The sequence below is a fragment of the Asterias amurensis genome, chromosome 17, assembly GCF_032118995.1.
Source record: "Asterias amurensis chromosome 17, ASM3211899v1".
NCBI classification, from domain to species: Eukaryota; Metazoa; Echinodermata; class Asteroidea; order Forcipulatida; family Asteriidae; genus Asterias; species Asterias amurensis.
Genome location: NC_092664.1, coordinates 15756057 through 15775156, shown reverse-complemented (window position 1 = coordinate 15775156; position 19100 = coordinate 15756057). Strand labels below are relative to the sequence as shown.

Sequence of the window (19100 nt, the reverse complement as noted above, 5' to 3'; positions counted from 1 at the left end):
TCATTTTATTTTTACAAATTTACAATTTTAAATTCTTTGGCATAAGGGTGACTAAAACAAGTCACACCCCTGTGAGACTTTGATATTAATATCGTCCAATCATCCAATTTCATTTCAATGTAACCAAACGGAGGCTTGAATGAAAACAAAAGTCTGGTTCTTTCAATGCTTAGTGGTCTAGTGTGGTGTATATCGGGCTTGAGTTTTGTGGTTAAGCCAACAGGGTATGGGATTGAATCTTGGTTGTGACACTTGTGTCTTTGAGCAAGATGCTTTACTATAATAAAATTTCTGCCCTTCACCCACGGGCATTGATGGGTATTTATTGTAAATGATCACCTGCAAGGGAAGAAGTTCATACAACAGTGTTTAGAAAAAAAAACCTTTAGGGTGCCATGGCTGTATACTCCCCAGGGAGATGAGAAAGATTATGAGGATTGTTGTTGGCCCAATGACCAGTGCTCGATTTCAAAAACCACAAAGTTTCATCGTAAGATGAGTTATCAGTAAAGCCCGGTTCATACTTCCTGCAAATGCGAAGCGAATCTTGACGTCACAAATTCGCAACGAACAATTCGCAGCAGTTGAACTCTGCTCTACTCCCTTGCGAATAATCGCTGCGAAAGGATGGTGTGACGTCAAATTCACGTTAAATTCGCTTCGCATTCGCAGGAAGTATGAACCGGGTTTAACGCCATAGTGATTTGTATTTTGACATCACACTTTACTTAGCAACTATAAATACAATTGATTTTCAGTTTAGATCAATCCTACATGTAGCTCTTTGTGAAATCGGCCCCAGGGCAACTGGTTGGCTGGTGTCATTTTCTACGCACAACTTATTCAGTTCTCTTTACTTCATCAAATGATGTTTGCGATATGAAGCCAAGCTAGATTGGCTAGTCTTGTAACCCGCATGGTATCTTCATGATGTCTGTCAGCTTGATCTCACTCATGGTTGCGTTTGAAGCCAAGCTATTCTGTCTTTTTCCAGTTTCAGTTTACAAGCTAGCTTGGCTTGTCTCAGTTGCAGTTAAAAAGGTAGCCTGGCTTGTTTCATGGCTGCATCAGTGTGAAACCAAGGTAGCCTGGTTTGTCTCATGGTTGCAGATTTGAAGCCAAGGTAACCTTGCTTGTTTCATGGTGCAGTTTGAAGCCAAGCTAGCCAGACTGTAGCATAGTTGCATTTTTAAGCCAAGGTAGCCTGGCTCATCTCATGGTAGCAGTTTGAAGCCAAGGTAGCCTTACTCCTCTATAAATCATCGCTGCCTTGTTTCTTTAACCCCTTTAGCTTCATCCTGTGACTGGGTCAGAGACAGGGCTAATGCTTCCACTGTAATAAGAAATAAAGAGTGTGAATTAACTTTTCCTTCCTGTATGATAATTCATGTCTCTGAGAAAGACGCGACAGTGAATTATGTTATACAAATCAATTATAGAAAGAAAAAAAAGGTTTCATCAGCATCTCGGAACATTTTAAAGGGAAGGTACACGTTGGGTCATCGAGCGTACAGCAAATGGGTGAGAGTTCATAACTCAATGTATACGATCACAGGCATGCCTTGATCATGGCGGCATAGCCCCTTTAACCATTCTTTTTCCAAAGCCCAAATCACTTAACAGAGAAAAATCTTCATCAGATAAACTTACAGTGTGGGAATGCTCCTCTTTTGTTGATGTTATTCAACATGGTTAGTAGGAATGTGCTACAGTTACTGAACTCTCTCAGCATCTTGTCAATACTCTCAGCACTGTCAAACGAAAGATGAAATAAATTTGAATTTATAATTTAATTTAATTCAATGAAACATTTAAGGCAGACCTCAAATTTTGCCTCACTTTAGGGCAAGGCCACTTTGGCCTAAAAAAAACAACATTTTGAAGGGCACCAAGGCCAAAAGGATGGACACCAAGGCCAAACAAGGCCTTCAGAAAAGGGCATCAAAATAAAATTGTTGATGCTGACTTAAAAGATTGCGATAAATTTTACTTAAATCTATAGTAGTAAGTATTTACATTTATTACATACAATGTACATGTACATATTTTTGTACATTATAATCGTGTACAATTCAATTCATTTGGCTCTAGCTGACGTGAACCAGTGCTAAGTGCACACCGTTGCTGCTACCAACGAAAGCTAGCCTGGTAAATTTGCGCTTGCACAGGCCAGCTCATGTTTCAAATTTTACCTTGATACAGAGTAAAGGGGTCATAGGGTCAAGGGTTTGACTTACCTGAACGCATTGAGTCCGGTATCCCACCTCCTCTGGAATACTAGTGCTAGATTGAGGACCTTAGTGACTGCCTCCCGCACCAGACCAACCTTCTTGTGTAGAAGGCAGCGTTCTGAGATGGTGTTGAGGTAGTTAGCATGAATCTCAATAATCTCCTCCAGGTCATTAGCTTGATCGATTTCGGACTGGAACTCAAGACCGGTACTGTGGAGAATCTGTAATGACAAAATGTTACTTAAGACCAGAGTTGGTAACAGTTGCACTCTGCATAATGATTTGTACACTTAAAAATGGATTGAGACTAAAGGCAAGGAAAAACCTTAATAAGAAGTAAACAAATATTTCTCAACAGTTTCCTACTGAAGTAAGAAATTAGCAAGAGGTTTTTCTTACTGATGAAAAACTTTTTATAAGAACTTAAAACCCAAATTAGTAGAGGGTCCTCTTACTTGGAAACTTCTTAATCTAAGAATTGTTTTAACATTTCTTACTTGAATGTCTATTCTTATAAGATTCTAATGATTCTGGCTCTCGTATAAGAATCTTAAAACCAGAAACACTTCTTATATTCAAAGATTGGGGGATAAAACTGTATTACTTTGAAGTGAAAAGTTTCTCAAAATGTATGATACCATTCAAAGCTGTTGTACTTCTTACCCAAAAAGTTTATAATATTATTACTGAACATAAACAGACCATTTAAGCACTAAACATAGCTGATCAGCACAGTAAAAATAAAAAGCTTTAACTGAACATAAAAGCTACCAGTGAAAATACCATTCCAAATTTACGAGCTGAGGCTAGTATCCTGCTTACTGTTGCTGGGCAGACAGTTGTTAAACACACTGTACACTATTGATAATTGTCAAAGACTTGCCTTCACAGTTGTGTATCTCAACATATGCATAAAATAATAAACCTGTGAAAATTTGAGCTCAATCGGTCATCGAAGTTGCGGTCATCGAAGTTGCAAAAAAACACCCTTGTCACAAAAAGTTGCACATGTATGCGTTTAGCAGGTTAATTACGATACCTCAAGTTCTAAATCTGAGGTCTTGAAATAAAATTCGTGGAAAATTACTTCTTTCTAGAAAACTATGGCACTTCAGAGGGAGCCGTTTCTCACAATGGTTTATACTATCAACCTCTCCCCATTACCTGTAATCAAGAAAGGTTTTATACTAATAATTATTTTGAGTAATTACCAATAGTGTCCACTGCCTTTAAGAATGCGCTTGAAGTGATCGTGTATAATATGAAAAAAACATAGACTGTCTTTTAAAGTCTTGTACCTATACTCACCCTAGACATAAGGTAGCTGTGTACCGCATTGACAAAGTGGACCAGCTTGAAGCGGAAGAGGTATGCCCTGTGCAGGAGTTGGTCCTTAGATAGTACTTGGCTCTTAGGAGATAGTGGGGGTGCCTGGGTGCCCCTAAGAGGGAGTTTAGACTCTGAGGATTCAGCCTTGGATGCAGATTGACTCAGTGCTAAGTTGGAAACAAGTAATTAAAACCATTAATGATAATGGGTCATTTGGGCTGTAATTTGACACATGACACACTGTGTAGGAGTTGGTCCTTAGTTAGTACTAGGCCCCTTAAAGGAGGTTTAGACTCTGCGGATTCAGCCTTGGGTGCAGATTGACTCGGTACTAAGTTGGAATCAAGTAATAGAATTGATATCAATGATAATGGGTCCTCTGATGTAATTTAACACAGGATCTGGAGAATAAGTTTTACCATTATAATTTATTGTATTATTGAAACAAAGGATGCTTGATGTGTGCTTCTCAACTTGCAAGTCTATAAATAAACAGTCCTATAAACAAAGGTGCTTGGTACATGATCCAGACACACTGGAGTTAACGGGAGCTTCGGGTTAAAGATGCTATGTCAGATTTTTGGCCCCAAACATTAAAAAATAGATTTTTTTTTAGCAAATGGAAACTTCAAAGAGTATCACCCGCTCTAACTAAAAAAAGATTAACTTTTACTTTTAATGGTCAGGAACCATGACAAAAATGTAAAACATTTCTTATAAAACACATAAGAATTGGTCACGTGATATACTGTCAGGATCCCCACAAAAACTAATTTTTAGCACTTTATTTCACTGCTACTAATAATTGGCAGATTTTTTCGAGCAACGGCTCAAATGCAAGCTTGTAACTTTCTCGACCCCCATCAAAATACCTATTGAATTTTAAATCAAAATTTTTGGGTCAAATCGGCCAAAAATCTGACATTATAGCATCTTTAATGTCCCAGTGAAGGATAAAAGCAATCATGGTGATGTATCTTGCAATTATGAACACAATACTCAAACCCTCACTCTGCTGATCAGATGAAACACCTGAGCTCAAGTCTGATGCTCTTATAAACCACTCTTAAGTTAACATAGAAACGGAATTCCCACTTTGTGGCCTCCAACTGTCCAAGGTAAATCTTGTAACAGTGTTATTGGGACAGAAGAAGATGGGATTTGAGGTTTAGAGGGAGGGGTAAGTAAGACGAAGATATGTAAACGTAGAAGTGAACTCACATGTGAAGCTTAGTTGGTCCAGGCTGTACTTTGCCCTCTTCACCTGTAGTAGAAACCTGAATACCTGATTGTACACCAAGATGGCATCCTCGTTAATAATGATGTCTAGAGGCCAAGGAACCTGCACAAAAGTCAACCCATAAAAAATGTTCACCTTTGCAGACATGTCGGTATGTGATACAAATTAGCAGATGCCTCAACCAATTCAAATATGAAGACTCCTCATTTTGAAAATTTTTAACAAACAATCTGTTCATTGAAAATGAAACATTACATGTAAGTGTCATACCTTGTAGTAAAGTGTCAGTCCGTCTAGAGCATGAATTGGCTGGATTGCAACAGTAGACGGTGCACTAGCTGGCTCAAAACTCACTGTTAACCTGTACAGCAGTATAAAATTAAACAGGAAGTTGATGTTTATTTTTTTTTAAACACAACTTATTATGTTACCAGTTATTGTAAAGTTGTACTGTGTAACTGTATACATGTATGTCATTTGAGAATCTTACAGACATTGGACACTTTCGGTAAACAGTATTGTCCAAAGGCCCACACTTCGTGTATCACAACTTATATATAAATAACAAACCTGTGAAAATTTAGGCTCAATTGGTCATCGGAGTCGGGAGAAAATAATGGGAAAACCCACCCTTGTGTCCGCACGTTTCGCCATGTCATGACATGTGTTCAAAATAAATCCAAAATTCTCGACGACAAGAATTGATAATTGTTTTAATGTTTTCTCAAAAAGTAAAGCATTTCATGGAATAATATTTCAAGAAAAGTCTTTCACCATCATCTTCTTATTTGTAAATCTGTGAACTTTTTTTTTTCTGTACCGAAAGTGTATTATGGCTTTAAGCTCTCTTCATTCTGTAGCTAAATGTACCTTTACTGTTAGTACAAGCTTTCTTCTGGGACTCTGCAGCTCACTTTACTCTCTAGCTACATGTAGTGGTCATGCTCAAGTATTTCTTTACCTTCAAGGTACTATTAAACATATCTACTGTGTACATCATTTGATAATCTTAAGCTCTCTTCATTCTGTAGCTAAGTGTACCTTTACTGTAGTACAAGCTTTCGTCTGGGACTCTGCAGCCCACTGCACTCTCTAGCTACATGTAGTGGTCATGCTCAAGTATTTCTTTACCTTCAAGGTACTATTAAACGTATCTACTGTGTACATCATTAGATAATCTTAAGCTCTCATTCATTCTGTAGCTAAATGTACCTTTACTGTTAGTACAAGCTTTCTTCTGGGACTCTGCAGCCCACTTTACTCTCTAGCTACATGTAGTGGTCATGCTCAAGTATTTCTTTACCTTCAAGGTACTATTAAACGTATCTACTGTGTAAATCGTTGGATAATGTACAGCCCATTTCACTCTGTAGCTAGTGGTTATAGTACTAAAATGGTGTTGTTACTTATCTGCAAGCTTATCTGCAGCCCTCCAATTTACTATTATTATCATCATTACAAGTTAGGGAGTGTCTCAAAAGTCGGAATGGTAGGAATGTTCTTTTTGGATCGCAAAAGTATCCCCGCCGCTTTAATTGGACCGGCCCTTTGGACCGCCAGAGCGATCTTTTGGATCGTTCCAAATGCGTGACCGCGTCCAATCTCATGTTAGAACGTTCCTAATGTCATGATGTTGCGATCCTGCGGGCATATGCCCGCGATCCACTGGATCGCGGGCATATGCCCGCAGGAACGTTCTTTTGCGCTAGGAACGTGCCCGACTTTTGAGACGCTCCCTTACTTACCTGTCAGCATCATTCGGGAATCTTGGGCCCACTGCCGTCTGTAGCTGGTAATTAAGCTGAAGTGATTCCTGCCAGTGTCTATCATGATGACCGTGTTTCAGTTTATCAAACAGGTCAGATAGGAAGTCAACCATGGTGTCACCGGCCTCGCACAGGTAGAACTTCTGTTAATGCCAAACAGAGCAAGTACAAACTTGGTTGAGGTTTGCATTTTGCAGTTGCACCATGTGTAAATCTCTTTAGAGAAGTGTTGGTTCTGAGAAGAACCGGTGGTTAAAGACCTGCTTGAACGAAAATGTCAAGTCGTGAACTATGCTGTATTTCGCTTAAAATGTTTTCAATGAATAGGAAATTGAGTCATAAGACGATAAATAGATTTCAATTGTATAAAAGCAACAATCATTTTGAATGGCCTTATCCAGCGCTTTTCTGAGATCTTTGCGAAACTACTCTCAAAACGTCATAGTTGGGAGCTCCAATTTGTAAAGCTGCTTTGTTGCAGCGTGGAGGTATATTACAAAGCAAACTCCCAGACATGACGTCAGCGGCATTGTCCTTTGACTCGCACCGTCAACGGCAGAAGTGTTTTTAGTTTTTCAAAACCTTTAGGTTGGGGCCTGATTTTTTAATTGAACATTACGAAAAATTCAGAAGTGTACACATATCAAAATTACCTTAAAATGGTGAACAAGTAATAATAATAATAATAATAATAAGACTTGTAATGCGCACATATCCACCCTGCTGGGTGTTCAAGGCGCAGTAAAAACCAAAAACAAAACAAAAACAAAACACAACACAAGTGCATTATAAACAAGTTAATACCAACTCCATTGAAAACATTCCACTCAGTGTAGCTGTTTAACGACTCAACTACAACTAGACTCAACGACTGGAACAATATTGTCTCATGCAGACACAGCCTAATGTACTCACCCTCATTGAAGCAAAGGTCTCCATCAGATGGTAGTCTCTTCTCAAGGTGTTAACCAACTCCCTGCAGATGACATTACACTTGGCCAGTAACAGTGGATAAAGACAACGGTGTAAGAGCAATTGTAGAGGCTTTATTTGACTAGTGATGGCTGACCTGAAGTCTGGTAATGAAGACCAACTGAAAAAGAATAGAAACTTTTACAGCCATTTTTGTTCAACTCTCAAGACTAGGCCCAAGAATTTTGTTTAGCGTGTCGTCACTCGTGGCTAACTAAAGGGCTGTCATCCGAGGTTGTCTATATTTTCACATCACTCCATTTCTCCATTCACTAATAATAATATTATTCTAGAATTCTTATATAGCGCACGAATCTACCAAACAAGGTACTCAAGGCGCCGAGTATATACAAACTTTCAGAAAGAATATTGCAATGATGAATTCTGAAACCCAATTATTTAGCACCTTCTAAGGGTTTACAAGGTGCTACGGCGCATACAGCAGCCACAGCCAGGAACACCGGAGCAAACCCCTTCTCTATTCGATAAGTGCACTGGGTACGTCCCATCCGAAGGACGAAGCAATGGTTAAGTGTCTTGCTTAAGGACAGAAGTGTCACGGCTGGGGATTCGAACCCACACTCTGCTGATAAAAAAAAACAGAGTTTAAATTCGGTGCTCTTAACCGCTCGGCCACGACACTTCCACTAAGCTAGCTTCCAGTTACTCACTGCATAAAAAATGAGATCCTTTGCTCACTTCTGCGACTAAATTTCTACAATACTTCCAATGCATTCCAAGTATTAATAATACTAATAATAGCTGTATTTATAAAGCGCCCATCACCATCAGATGAAAGTCTCTAAGCACTCGGAAGAACAAAAAACACAATTACATAATCAATAAAAAACAATTGATTGTACCTAGCAAGTTCAGCATCATCAGGTTTGGAGCCGAAATATTCCAAATCTGAAAACCAATCTTGGAAGTTCTTAGCCATGAAAGGATCTCTTATGCCGTGGTTTTCAAGCTGAGTCAGCAAGCTGGTTATGGATGGTTTGTCAACGGCAGTCAGCTGTGAATTGGAAGAGCTTGAAACGTTCTCTTTGGCGTTGGTTGGTGTCTTGTTCTCTTTGACCTTGTGCGATGCTCGTTCATGGAGGAGTGTTGCAATTGATGAGGAGAAGTCGTTGTAGATGGAGCTTTTCTCTAATCAAATAAAAAAAAATAAAAAATATGGTATGGATCAATGTTCCTTTTCTCTAAGCAACAGCCCCCAACCCCCGATCAAGAAACCACCTTCCAAAACGTACTTCCCATACACCCCACCCCATCCACCTACCCCCGTACACACACCCCATATCAACCCTTATACATGTTATACACCAAGCCCAATACATCCCCATCTTCCCATAAACCCATCCTATTGGCTACATGCAACAGAATCAAAATGAGTTGAACAAGCACTCAGAGAAGATATTATATCTCATTTGTGTACTTCGATTCTCTTGAAAGAGAATTGAAAGATAATTCTCACATTAACATTCAACATTTTTTTACAAAGATATTTACACAGATATTTTCTTCAAATGAAAAACAAAAAAAACCCAGGCTTGTCCTATTTGTGAGTTAATTTGCCCGACGTGGTCCTGTGGTTCAGTGTAAACTTCGAGCTCTGATTTTACAGTTTGTCATAATTGACACTTGACCATTATTGCTGGCTTGCGGCGTCCTCCTTTGGATGTAAAGCCGTTGGTCCCGCATGCTTTGTAATGCATGTTACAGAACTCAGTGCACTTCAAATAGAGAAGGAGTTTGCCCCAGTGTTCCTGGTTTGATTGGAGATTGAATGCATATTGCACCACAGCACCTTGTAAACCATTACATGGTGCCCTGTAAAGGAATTGGTCACATTCTTCAAAAATGTTGCTCCACAATACTTTGCAAGATAATACTGAATGTTAAAGCTCCTTGAGCACCACTGATGAGCTCTACAAGAAGCCACCATTTTTAGTATTATTTTTTAGTAATCAGCTGGTAATTATGGTTAAACAGTTAGTCGCTCCCAAAGAAAGCTTGTTTCTTACATTTAAAAATAAAATATTATATGAAAATCGTGGCCAAGTGTTTATACTGCAGTACTTGCAATCACAAGGTTGTGGGTTGAACCCCCCAGCTAACCACTGATTTCACAATGACTAGAATAAATATTGTTGTCTAGTTACTGAATCACAATTTCTTGATTTGTGTAATTCATAATCATAGACGTTAAACCAATGTTTGTATGAGAGAGATTGGCTGTTGTCAGCTTGGTGTTTATATCCCTTGTGGAAGTTTGCCAAGTTCCCTAGATGGGAAGATCATTCAAAGAACATATTACATACCCGGATGATACTTGTTCAAAATCACAGGCAATTTCCCCATACTCTCCAGAAGCTCCATGCACTTTCCAGCTAAGAGAATCTCCTTCAAGACTGGCTGTAAGAACACAGGGACAGCCACACCCTCCCCTCTGCTCCCCTGCATTCCACCCCCTTGCTGGTGTTGGTTTGCTCCAGACTTATGTACACTAGAATGGGACTGCTGAGTGGTACCATGTTGATTCGAGGGATTGATAAAGACGTGGAGGGTGAAGGCCTTCTGCCAGAAATCTGTAGACTTGACTGTTATTTCAGGATTTCTAAAAAATAAAACGTAGTTCAAATTCTTTTACAAAGACCAATGCAGCCACAAACCGTTTGCACAAAGCATACATGCCACAGTGGTTCGCAAACGACCGCAAAATTTTACCTACTTCCACTTCTTAAGGTCAAGCTTAAGATCATCCTAAATTGACTATTTCCATTATTCCCCATGTAAAATAGTACATACATGTAAAATAGACCTAATTGTGCCTACATTTTGTTGTCTTTTGATGTGGAGTTATCAACACCATTATTTTATTCAAGCTTCATCAAGTTCACCACAAAAAGCCAGTTAAAACATCATCAAATATCTATTATCTATCTTTGAAGACAGTGGACACAATCGCAGTAATTGCCAAAGATCAGTCCTTTCACTTGGTGTATCTCAACATATGCTAAAAATAACAAACCTGTGAAAATTTGTTGCAAGAGAATAATGAAAGAAAAAAAAACAAAGTTGTGTGCTTTCAGATGCTTGATTTTGAGACCTTCGAAAATTACTTCTTTCTCGAAAACTACGTTACGTCATAGGATGCCATTTGTCACAATGTTTTATACTATCAGTATCAACAGCTCCCCATTATTACTCTCTACCAAGTAAGAATTTATGACAACAATTATTTAAAGTAATTACCAATAGTGTCCACTGCCTTTAACAAAACATAAATATACTAAAAGTAGGATTTAAAACTTTGCATGGTGGAAATACGATATGGAAAGGTTTGCGGTTAACACCATGTAATGATCTAATGACTATCTCTAAATGAGTTGGGGTGGTTCTGAAAAGAACTGTTGGTTTCAACTCTACGTTTCGGTCAGTATGCTCTGATCGTCTTCTGGAGAAAGCTAGACTCTGATTCTGCATGCTACTAGACTCTGATGCTGCATGCTGCTTAACATGCTTAAGTGCTGTGAATGGATTAGCTAGCTGATGCACGAAGGCGAGAAATAGAGGTGGGAACTATCGTAAATCAATGCAGCCATGGGCGAGACCAAAGTTTTTCTGGCACAAATGATGTTGAATGTATTGAAGATAATTTAAATCTTGTTAGACTTGGCAATTGTGGAAACCAACAGACACAATGTGAAGATGAAAAGATAGACAAACAGACAAACCACGGACCTCTTGATGACAAACTCTTGAGCTGGATCATACAGTGGTGAGCCTGAGAGCCACCGGTCTAGGAAGTTAATGTAGGGTCTTACAGTAACCAGCCACACTTGAAGCAACATCAACACCTGTAGTTAATGGAATGGATTCATAAAAACATATACTGTACTTAACAAATGTTGTGTGTTGTTATTGAGCAGGCCAGTTCACCGAACCCAAGCTCTGGTGTTGTCAGCAGCAGAGTTCGAATCCTGGTCGTGACGAAGTGTGAATTCAACAAAGTGCATCGTAAAAAGTTGGGAAGGTAGTGCATTCTGCTCTAACAACCAGGTTAATACCTATGACGACATCCATACGGGCTGTGAAGGGGGAAACCTGTTTCAACCCCAGCAGTAGGTGACAATGTGCCCCTGGTGACAGTTGATTTGGGTCGATGAATGGATTTTCATGTATTGAGACTTACGTTTTGTTCAGCGGTCATCCCTTGTTCATATTCATGTTCAATCACATCGTGAAGCGTGCAGAGTAAGAGCCATGTCCTCTGTACACAGCTGCTCGATGCCTGGCACTGACCAATGGCAGTCTGATGGACTCTGGACAGGAGGGATAGCTTGGCAGTCCATGGGTCAAGAGTAGAGGCAAACTTGGATAAGGTCATGCTTGCTTCTGTAGATTTGGCAATGATTGTTTATTTTTATTGATTTATTTATTCAAAGAAAAACTACATTACAATATACCATGTTTATTGTATACAGAAGACTTTAAAAAACGATCATGTTTGTTTATGTAGAATTGACAATGTTTATTTATTTAGTCTATTTATTTATTCATTCAGGCTTTTAAAAAAACAGAAGAACAATACAAAAATACTTAGACAAATAAATAGTACGAAAAACAGAGGGATATTAATGGAGAAATACAAGAAAGAACAGCAGCCTAGGGATTGCCCAAAAGCAAACTAAATCACTATCTAAAAGAGCAATCCCCATAAAACAGAAAGACCACATCTGCCACTCTGATAACACAATAACTTAAGTCTCGTGCAGGTACTTTGTGACATTTTCGTTCTTTACAGTAGTAAAATTTTACCTTGTTTGACGATTTCCTTTTCCAGTACAGTCAGCTCTTTACGTAAATCCCACAGAATGACCGTCAAGGCCTCGGCCAAGCTCTCATAGGTCTGGCATCTTGTCTCACCATCATCTAATAACCCCACAAATGAACAGAAATATAGATAGCCAGAGCCCAATTTCACAAACTTTTGAAGCACAAAAATCTGATTTTGCTCAGCAGAAACAGGTTACCAGCCGAAATACCACGCAAAGTATACTGTTTGTGACTGGCTCCCTGCCAACTTTAACCAAAAAAGCACAAATTTTGCTTTATGAAATTTGACCAAGGTGTTTTTACTGGAGAACAGAAAGACTAATTTAGGCATTTTTAAAAGATTTACATGCCAAGCAAGCTATTTTTGGAGTTCGTAAAATTGAGAGGGTGAAGCAGCTCTAGTCTACAGGAATAGGACAAAGTGTTCAGGGTATGTCTTTAAACCAACCTCCTATGGTTACACCAGCACCTCTCCTCCAACCCCCCCTCCCTTGCCTTTTTTGAGTGCTTTCCCCCTGCCTGTATCTTTTTATTTTTTTTCACTTGACTTAGCTATATTATTTATTACACCAGTATTATGTTCAAGTTTGTTGTGTTGTCATCTAGCCTTTGAGGAAGACTCTGCTAGGGTTGAAACATCAGGCCATTAACTCTTTTTTTTCACTTATACCTTTCTGAATGGAAAGCATCTAACTCTTGTTTCTCTGTTTTAACAGAGAAACAAGAGTTGGGCCTTTTTCAAACCTTGTATTAGGCTACAGCTCAAGCTCCAGGCTTTGCTTAAGTAGCAAAGCCCCATGCAAAATTAACACATATCTCAAAGTAAGCCAAAGCTCAAGTCTGAACCTAAACCTAGGCTTATAAAAGACCCAATATTTGCATGATGATACCTGTTGAGGCCTTAGGAATGTATCTCATCGGTGCAGCTCGGACCGTGTCAATAAATCCTTGTAGTCGTAGAACGTGTGAACAGATCTCTGCAAGCCCAGAGGTCAAACTGTGAAGCGCCACCTAGAGGCCAATCAAGGTCAAGAAAATAGCAGTCACATTCTAGGAAACTATTTGAAATAACTGTACCTGTATGTGTGTACTTTCTAGACAACAGTAATAATAAGTGATTGGCTTGCTCTCTGTTCACTTTTAAAAACTTATACATTACATCTTTTTTTACAGTATAGATTATATAGTTGTGCTATTAGGCCCTTTGTGGTAATGTTTAAAATGCATTACATGTATATGGCTATTGTTATTAATGCAGAGTACAGAAATAGAAACTGCCCAGTAGGTTTTGAAGTGTGCTGGGGGGGGGGGGGGGGGTCTGCCCCTTTTCCAGGTCACCATCTCATCATAACATCATCATTTACAATGTATGTGGAAACCTTCTAAACCTCTTGATGAGCACCCCATAACAAAAGGGATCCGATTGGTTTAATAAACTGCAGCTCAGTTCATACTTCAAGCGTATGTAATTGTGACGCCACAGCTAGACTTCACAACTGTTCCCCCAGGGTTGAGCCAGTAAATCGACAAATTATGTCAGGAAAGAACACTGAATTCTAAAATGTTTTACCGGGGTGAGATGTGAGACTTGCACATCAGTCCTTGCAGTGAACTTATCCCCCTTTGTCTGATACAAGAAAGATTTCTCAGCTCCCATTAAGACCCTGTTAAAAGGAATAGACCAAAAAGAAAGGAAAGGGGAATGTTTGCAGAAATTTAGTTGTGAAGTCAGCACAATAAAGCTTGTATTAAAAGCAGGTCACAACATCACTGTACCCATCACAATAAAGATGCCACGTGAAAATCTTGTATTTCAACTTTTATTTAGGCCCAATGCTTGATGGGGACAATGGAGGGAGTTGCCTCCATCCCCCTGGTTATTCCCTTGGTGCCCCTTAAAGACACTGGACACTATTGGTAATTGTCAAAGACTAGTCTTCACAGTTGGTGTATCTCAACATGCATAAAATAACTAACCTGTGAAAATTTGAGCTCAATCGGTTGTCGAAGTTGCGAGATATTAATGAAAGAAAAAACACCCTTGTCACACGAAGTTGTGTGCGTTTAGACGGTTGATTTCGAGACCTCAAGTTCTAAATCTGAGGTCTCGAAATCAAATTCGTGGAAAATTACTTCTTTCTTGAAAACTATGGCACTTCAGAGGGAGCCATTTCTCACAATGTTTAATACCATCAACCTCTCCCCATTACTCGTCACCAAGAAAGGTTTTATGCTCATAATTATTTTGAGTAATTACCAATAGTGTCCACAGCCTTTAAAACGTTCCAGTAGGATGGTTAAATTATGGAGGAAGGAAATGGTTAAGGGAAAACATAATTTGAGTCTCACCAAATTGTCTCTCTGATAACATGCGTCTCTGTCAGGCTGTATTTGCCTTCAGTCGATGGGTAGGGACTACACTGATCTTCATAGCATCTCCTGATTTAGAAAACACAAAAAGTATTTTTATATTTTTTTTTCACGGCACTTGCAAAAAAGTTGAGATAATACAGTGCTTTACACACATCGGTGTTTGGATACAACCAATAACAAAAGATATTTCTCATTCACAGACTTGTCCCATCTGTGACTGGCAGTTGTGATAGTGACTGGTATCCTGCTCAGTTGTGCTAAGCAGGGCATGTTTAAGCGAATATTTTCTGCTTAGACAGCAGCTCTATGTAATTGGGCCTCACGCCCTGTCTTCACTTTGCGGTTTAAATGACCTGGCTTGGACCATTTTACAGGTTTGACCGAGACATGGTATTATATCAATTGTTCCTGAGAAAATGGTACGACATTGTTTTCTAGTAAAAGGGCTGACAGACATGTTCATGAGGTAAAGGCTTTAGTAGACATGTAAGCTATTTTGTAACCAATTGTCAGATTATTCCAAGGGCAAAAAATATCAGATATCAGACTAAAATAGGACGAAAATCACTTCAGTTTATCTCATGGGACTTCTTCTTTCTAAGACTTAATATAAATAACTTAGTGTTAATATCTAGGAAGGTTTACCATGTACTGGCTGTCATTGTTGTATTGTGGGATCCCTGTATCGTCTGGTCCACATCACCGTTCCAATACTGCGCAACGACATTCCTCTCCAGCCAACTCCTGCCACAATGCCCCTCTCCGAATCCCCTACTGCTGATTGGACGGCCAGTGGCATCATGGCCAATCAGACGTCTTGATGCAACGGGGCTCGTTTCTGATTGGTCAGCTTGAATCGCAGAGTCATTAAGGACCTCCTCATCAGACCACTCCTGATAAAAACAAAAATCAATTCTTATAAATCAAAATTTTAATCAAATCCAAAATTTTAAATCAAAATACAAGATCTCTGTTTAATTCTGTCTATCTTGCCCAACAAAACAGTTATCTAAATAAAAAATAATGTAACCACAAGGGAAACTGATTTACCAAGTCAGTTTTCCCTTTTGGTTATTTTCAGTCTCTTGAAGATGACTAGAGCAAGCTAGTCGAAATGTTGAAACCAATTTAAGAACTCACTTCACCGTAGTGAAATTAATAACAATCCACTATAAGCTTTAGTAGAAGTCCCAGCCGATGTTCTACTTTCCGCCCAGCAGGACAGTTCTTCTCAAATCTGAGAAGTCTCCCAAATAATCCTTTAAAAATCTACTCTGCGGTAGAAGAATACATGGCAAGACAGTTCTCTAAGGAACAAACTCTACCCCACAAGTAGATCAGGGTGCTACAAGATTATATATTATATTATAATTCAATTATAATTCAATCATATACTCAGAACTGGAATAATTTTTTTTTTTTACATCTGACGATGAATCGTGGAAGTTAGGCACTGGTGCTAGACCCTCCTGTAGGTATTTTCCCCAGTCAAAATCATCTCCAGCTTCTGTATTTAGAAAACAGACAAGATGGTCAAATAATGATAGTTGGCAACCACATGTACTTAATTAGTCTCAACAACCCAAACTGGTTTCAAGTAAGTCGGTCAAGTACCTGGAAAAGAAAGCAGCTTTTGTTGTATAGACCCTAGTATAAGTGAAGTTTTCAGCAATTAAAGGGGACATACATTTTATATTTCAAATGTACATGTATGTTAAAAGAGCCTTGAGCGTCACTGAGTGATGGATGTGCATGCCACTATTATTATTATTAGTGCACACGTGCATCCTCCCTCCTTTTCCATAGAGACTGCACACATTCAACCTGTAATTTTAGAAAGTGTTCATAATTCCGTGTACAGCCACACGTCTTCTCTGATTATGACAGCCCCCTGGAAAGTACACAATGTAGGATATCAACTGCATATTTCAACCGTGACACAATGTTGATTTGACTACTCACTTTGTTTTGGGACACGTTGAGTTTCTGTGTAGTCTGCATTCACAGGGCAGTCAGAAAGATGACACAAGACAGAAAGAACTGAATAATGGGCGTCAGTCTGAGCCGGAACACAAAATACAAATATTATTATTTATTTGGTCAAATTGTTCAAATTACAAACAAAATACAAAGTAAGAAATGCTATACATCAAGGACAGTCAAGTTGAAAGACAAACTGTAAAACAAATACCAATCAAACATAATCTAGATTTATTGGAGGTACAGTATAAAATCATGATGGGTGATGAGGGAATATATGGAAAGGGAGTCAGTGGATTGGGGAAGAGGGCAAAATCAGAGAAAGTTCAACAAGCAGAGAAAAGACAATCCAATCTAAGATTGCCAAGATGGACATAAGTGGTTGGTAACAGGAAATAATAAAAATTAAAAAAAATATTCCTTTAAATACAAGTAATTAAATGTGAAATTAAACAAATATTATATCTGAAAGTTAAAAATGCTTTAAAATATGTAAAAATCCTGCAATTGGTGTAATCACTCTAACACAATTGGTAACACTTTACAGTAAAATCAGCAACAATCACAAACCGTATACAATGCTTCACTTCACAATACACAGAAACCTCTGATTTCATTTTGATGCATTGTGAAATGTCAGACACAATTGTAAAGAGTATAGACCTATTACATACATGACATGTACAATGTACCTTTGCAACGTTGTTCTTCTCTGACAGAGGAAGTTGAAGGAACTTGTCTGTAAGTTTCTGGAAAGACTCAGCTTTGTCAAGGTGGGAATGGATCTCAAACTTCTGCTTCAATCTGGAGTTTTAATTATTGATCAAAAAATTAAAGGTAGGGTCATAGATTGGGAAGTATTGAACAAATTGATGACCCCAAAAACTTTCTAGGGAAAACACACTGAAGCTGTTGATGGTATAAAACTATTTTGAGAAAGGGTTCCCCTAAACATGTTTGGATATTTTTTCACTGTAAATCATATAAATCTGAGGAGTGATTCTGGCAGGAATCGTTTCTCGGGTTTCTGAGAGTTGGTGACTATTTGAGAAGGATGCAGTTAGAGATGCGGCTGGTGCCCACTTTCACCTTGCTAAACATGGATGGATTTGAAGTTCTTGTGAAATACTTTGAAAGTTTTGTTGCTGTTTCCAAAGCACGTACACACTGTATTCAGCAGGAAGTTTTACAGGTAGCTTTTAATCCATCATCTTTCTTTATAATAATTGCCTGTAAATCAGAAGTATATTGACAAAAACCAATCTATGACCCTCCATTAACCTTTAGGCAATTCTTGTATCAGTTTGCAAAATGAGATATAAGTTATTGTGTGCCATAACTGTAGTAAAATAAACATGTAATTGGGTTTGAAGAAAAAAATAAACGGTCTCAAAATCAAGTTACCCATTGATCTTTTTGGTGATTTTGTGACTGTCAACATCCAAGTATCGATGGAATTTGAAGTTCGACAGAGCAAACTGCAACGAGCGCTGGAAATTCTCACTTGGATCCTGTTAACAAAAAATTAATAAGTAGTAAGAAAAATATTGAAGTTTCAATTAAGGAGAAAAATTGCAGATATGGACTACAATAGTATTTAAAAAATTTGATCAAGTCGACCAATGTCAACTCACCAAAAAGGTTTAGGGCTAAATGGATCTGGTCAAACCAAGGAGTACATACGTATGACTACAACAATAACAATGTTTGAACGGTTTGTTTTGAGAGAGCTTGTTGGTTGCAAGCTGTTGCCAGCTTGCTTCAATCAAGTAAGTCAAGTAAGTCAAGTTCCATTGATGGGATCATTTTGAGCAATAAACTATGAATGAATTATGGAAATGTTGGGAATATTATAATTAATTGTAAACAAGCAACAAAGAAAAAGCAGACTCAAACAACAACAAACAAACAAATAAACAAACAAACAGGCAGACAAACAACAAACAAACACCACGACACCCTTTAACAAACTAAACACAGCTTCGAACCTAAGCTAATCATGGAGGTAGCCAATAAATAAAGTAAACTTTACTTTATGAAAATCAAGTTTTATTTAGAAATGTTGCTAGCAGTTAGTAACTTTTTATTTGGTCTTGGAAGTTGACACTTCATGACAGTTAATTAATGAGTGCAAATGACACGAAACAGCTTTGTAATTAAATCACTACAGTTGTATTTTTTACATCTACTGCAATACGAATTATTCAAATCCAATCATTAAAGACTACCTACCGTAAACCCCGTCAAATTCTCGATTAATTTCTTTGCTTCTTCTTCAACTAAACTTGAAGTCTGCGCCATTGTTTACCTCAAATAATCATTAGCTGGTAGTCGCGTGACGTACACGCAACTTGCATTCGACATGAT

General features: G+C 38.4%; 1 protein-coding gene across 1 annotated transcript; it reads right to left on the bottom strand.

Annotated features, from left to right (window-relative positions):
• Positions 1-112: 112 nt before the first annotated feature.
• Positions 113-19088, bottom strand: LOC139949492 (gamma-tubulin complex component 5-like). Its single transcript, XM_071947858.1, has 22 exons — positions 18966-19088; positions 18138-18244; positions 17426-17537; positions 16716-16812; positions 16178-16260; positions 15399-15646; positions 14730-14819; positions 13951-14044; positions 13271-13391; positions 12363-12476; positions 11737-11939; positions 11286-11401; positions 9863-10158; positions 8402-8687; positions 7482-7659; positions 6546-6709; positions 5071-5161; positions 4782-4902; positions 3540-3727; positions 2238-2452; positions 1651-1751; positions 113-1333 (listed from the first exon to the last, which is right to left on the bottom strand). The coding sequence occupies exons 1-22, from the start codon at positions 19032-19034 to the stop codon at positions 1260-1262; spliced, it is 3168 nt and encodes a 1055-aa protein (XP_071803959.1). The 5' UTR covers positions 19035-19088; the 3' UTR covers positions 113-1259.
• Between the last annotated feature and the right edge of the window lie 12 nt (positions 19089-19100).

Excerpts from the sequence above, each read along its gene's own strand:
- LOC139949492 (XM_071947858.1), bottom strand. The coding sequence starts at position 19,034 with ATGGCGCAGACTTCAAGTTTAGTTGAAGAAGAAGCAAAGAAATTAATC. Across the intron at positions 11,940-12,362 it reads AAAGGAAATCGTCAAACAAG|AAGCAAGCATGACCTTATCC; the intron begins GTAAAATTTTAC and ends CCAAATCTACAG. Across the intron at positions 6,710-7,481 it reads AGACCTTTGCTTCAATGAGG|AAGTTCTACCTGTGCGAGGC; the intron begins GTGAGTACATTA and ends TGGCATTAACAG.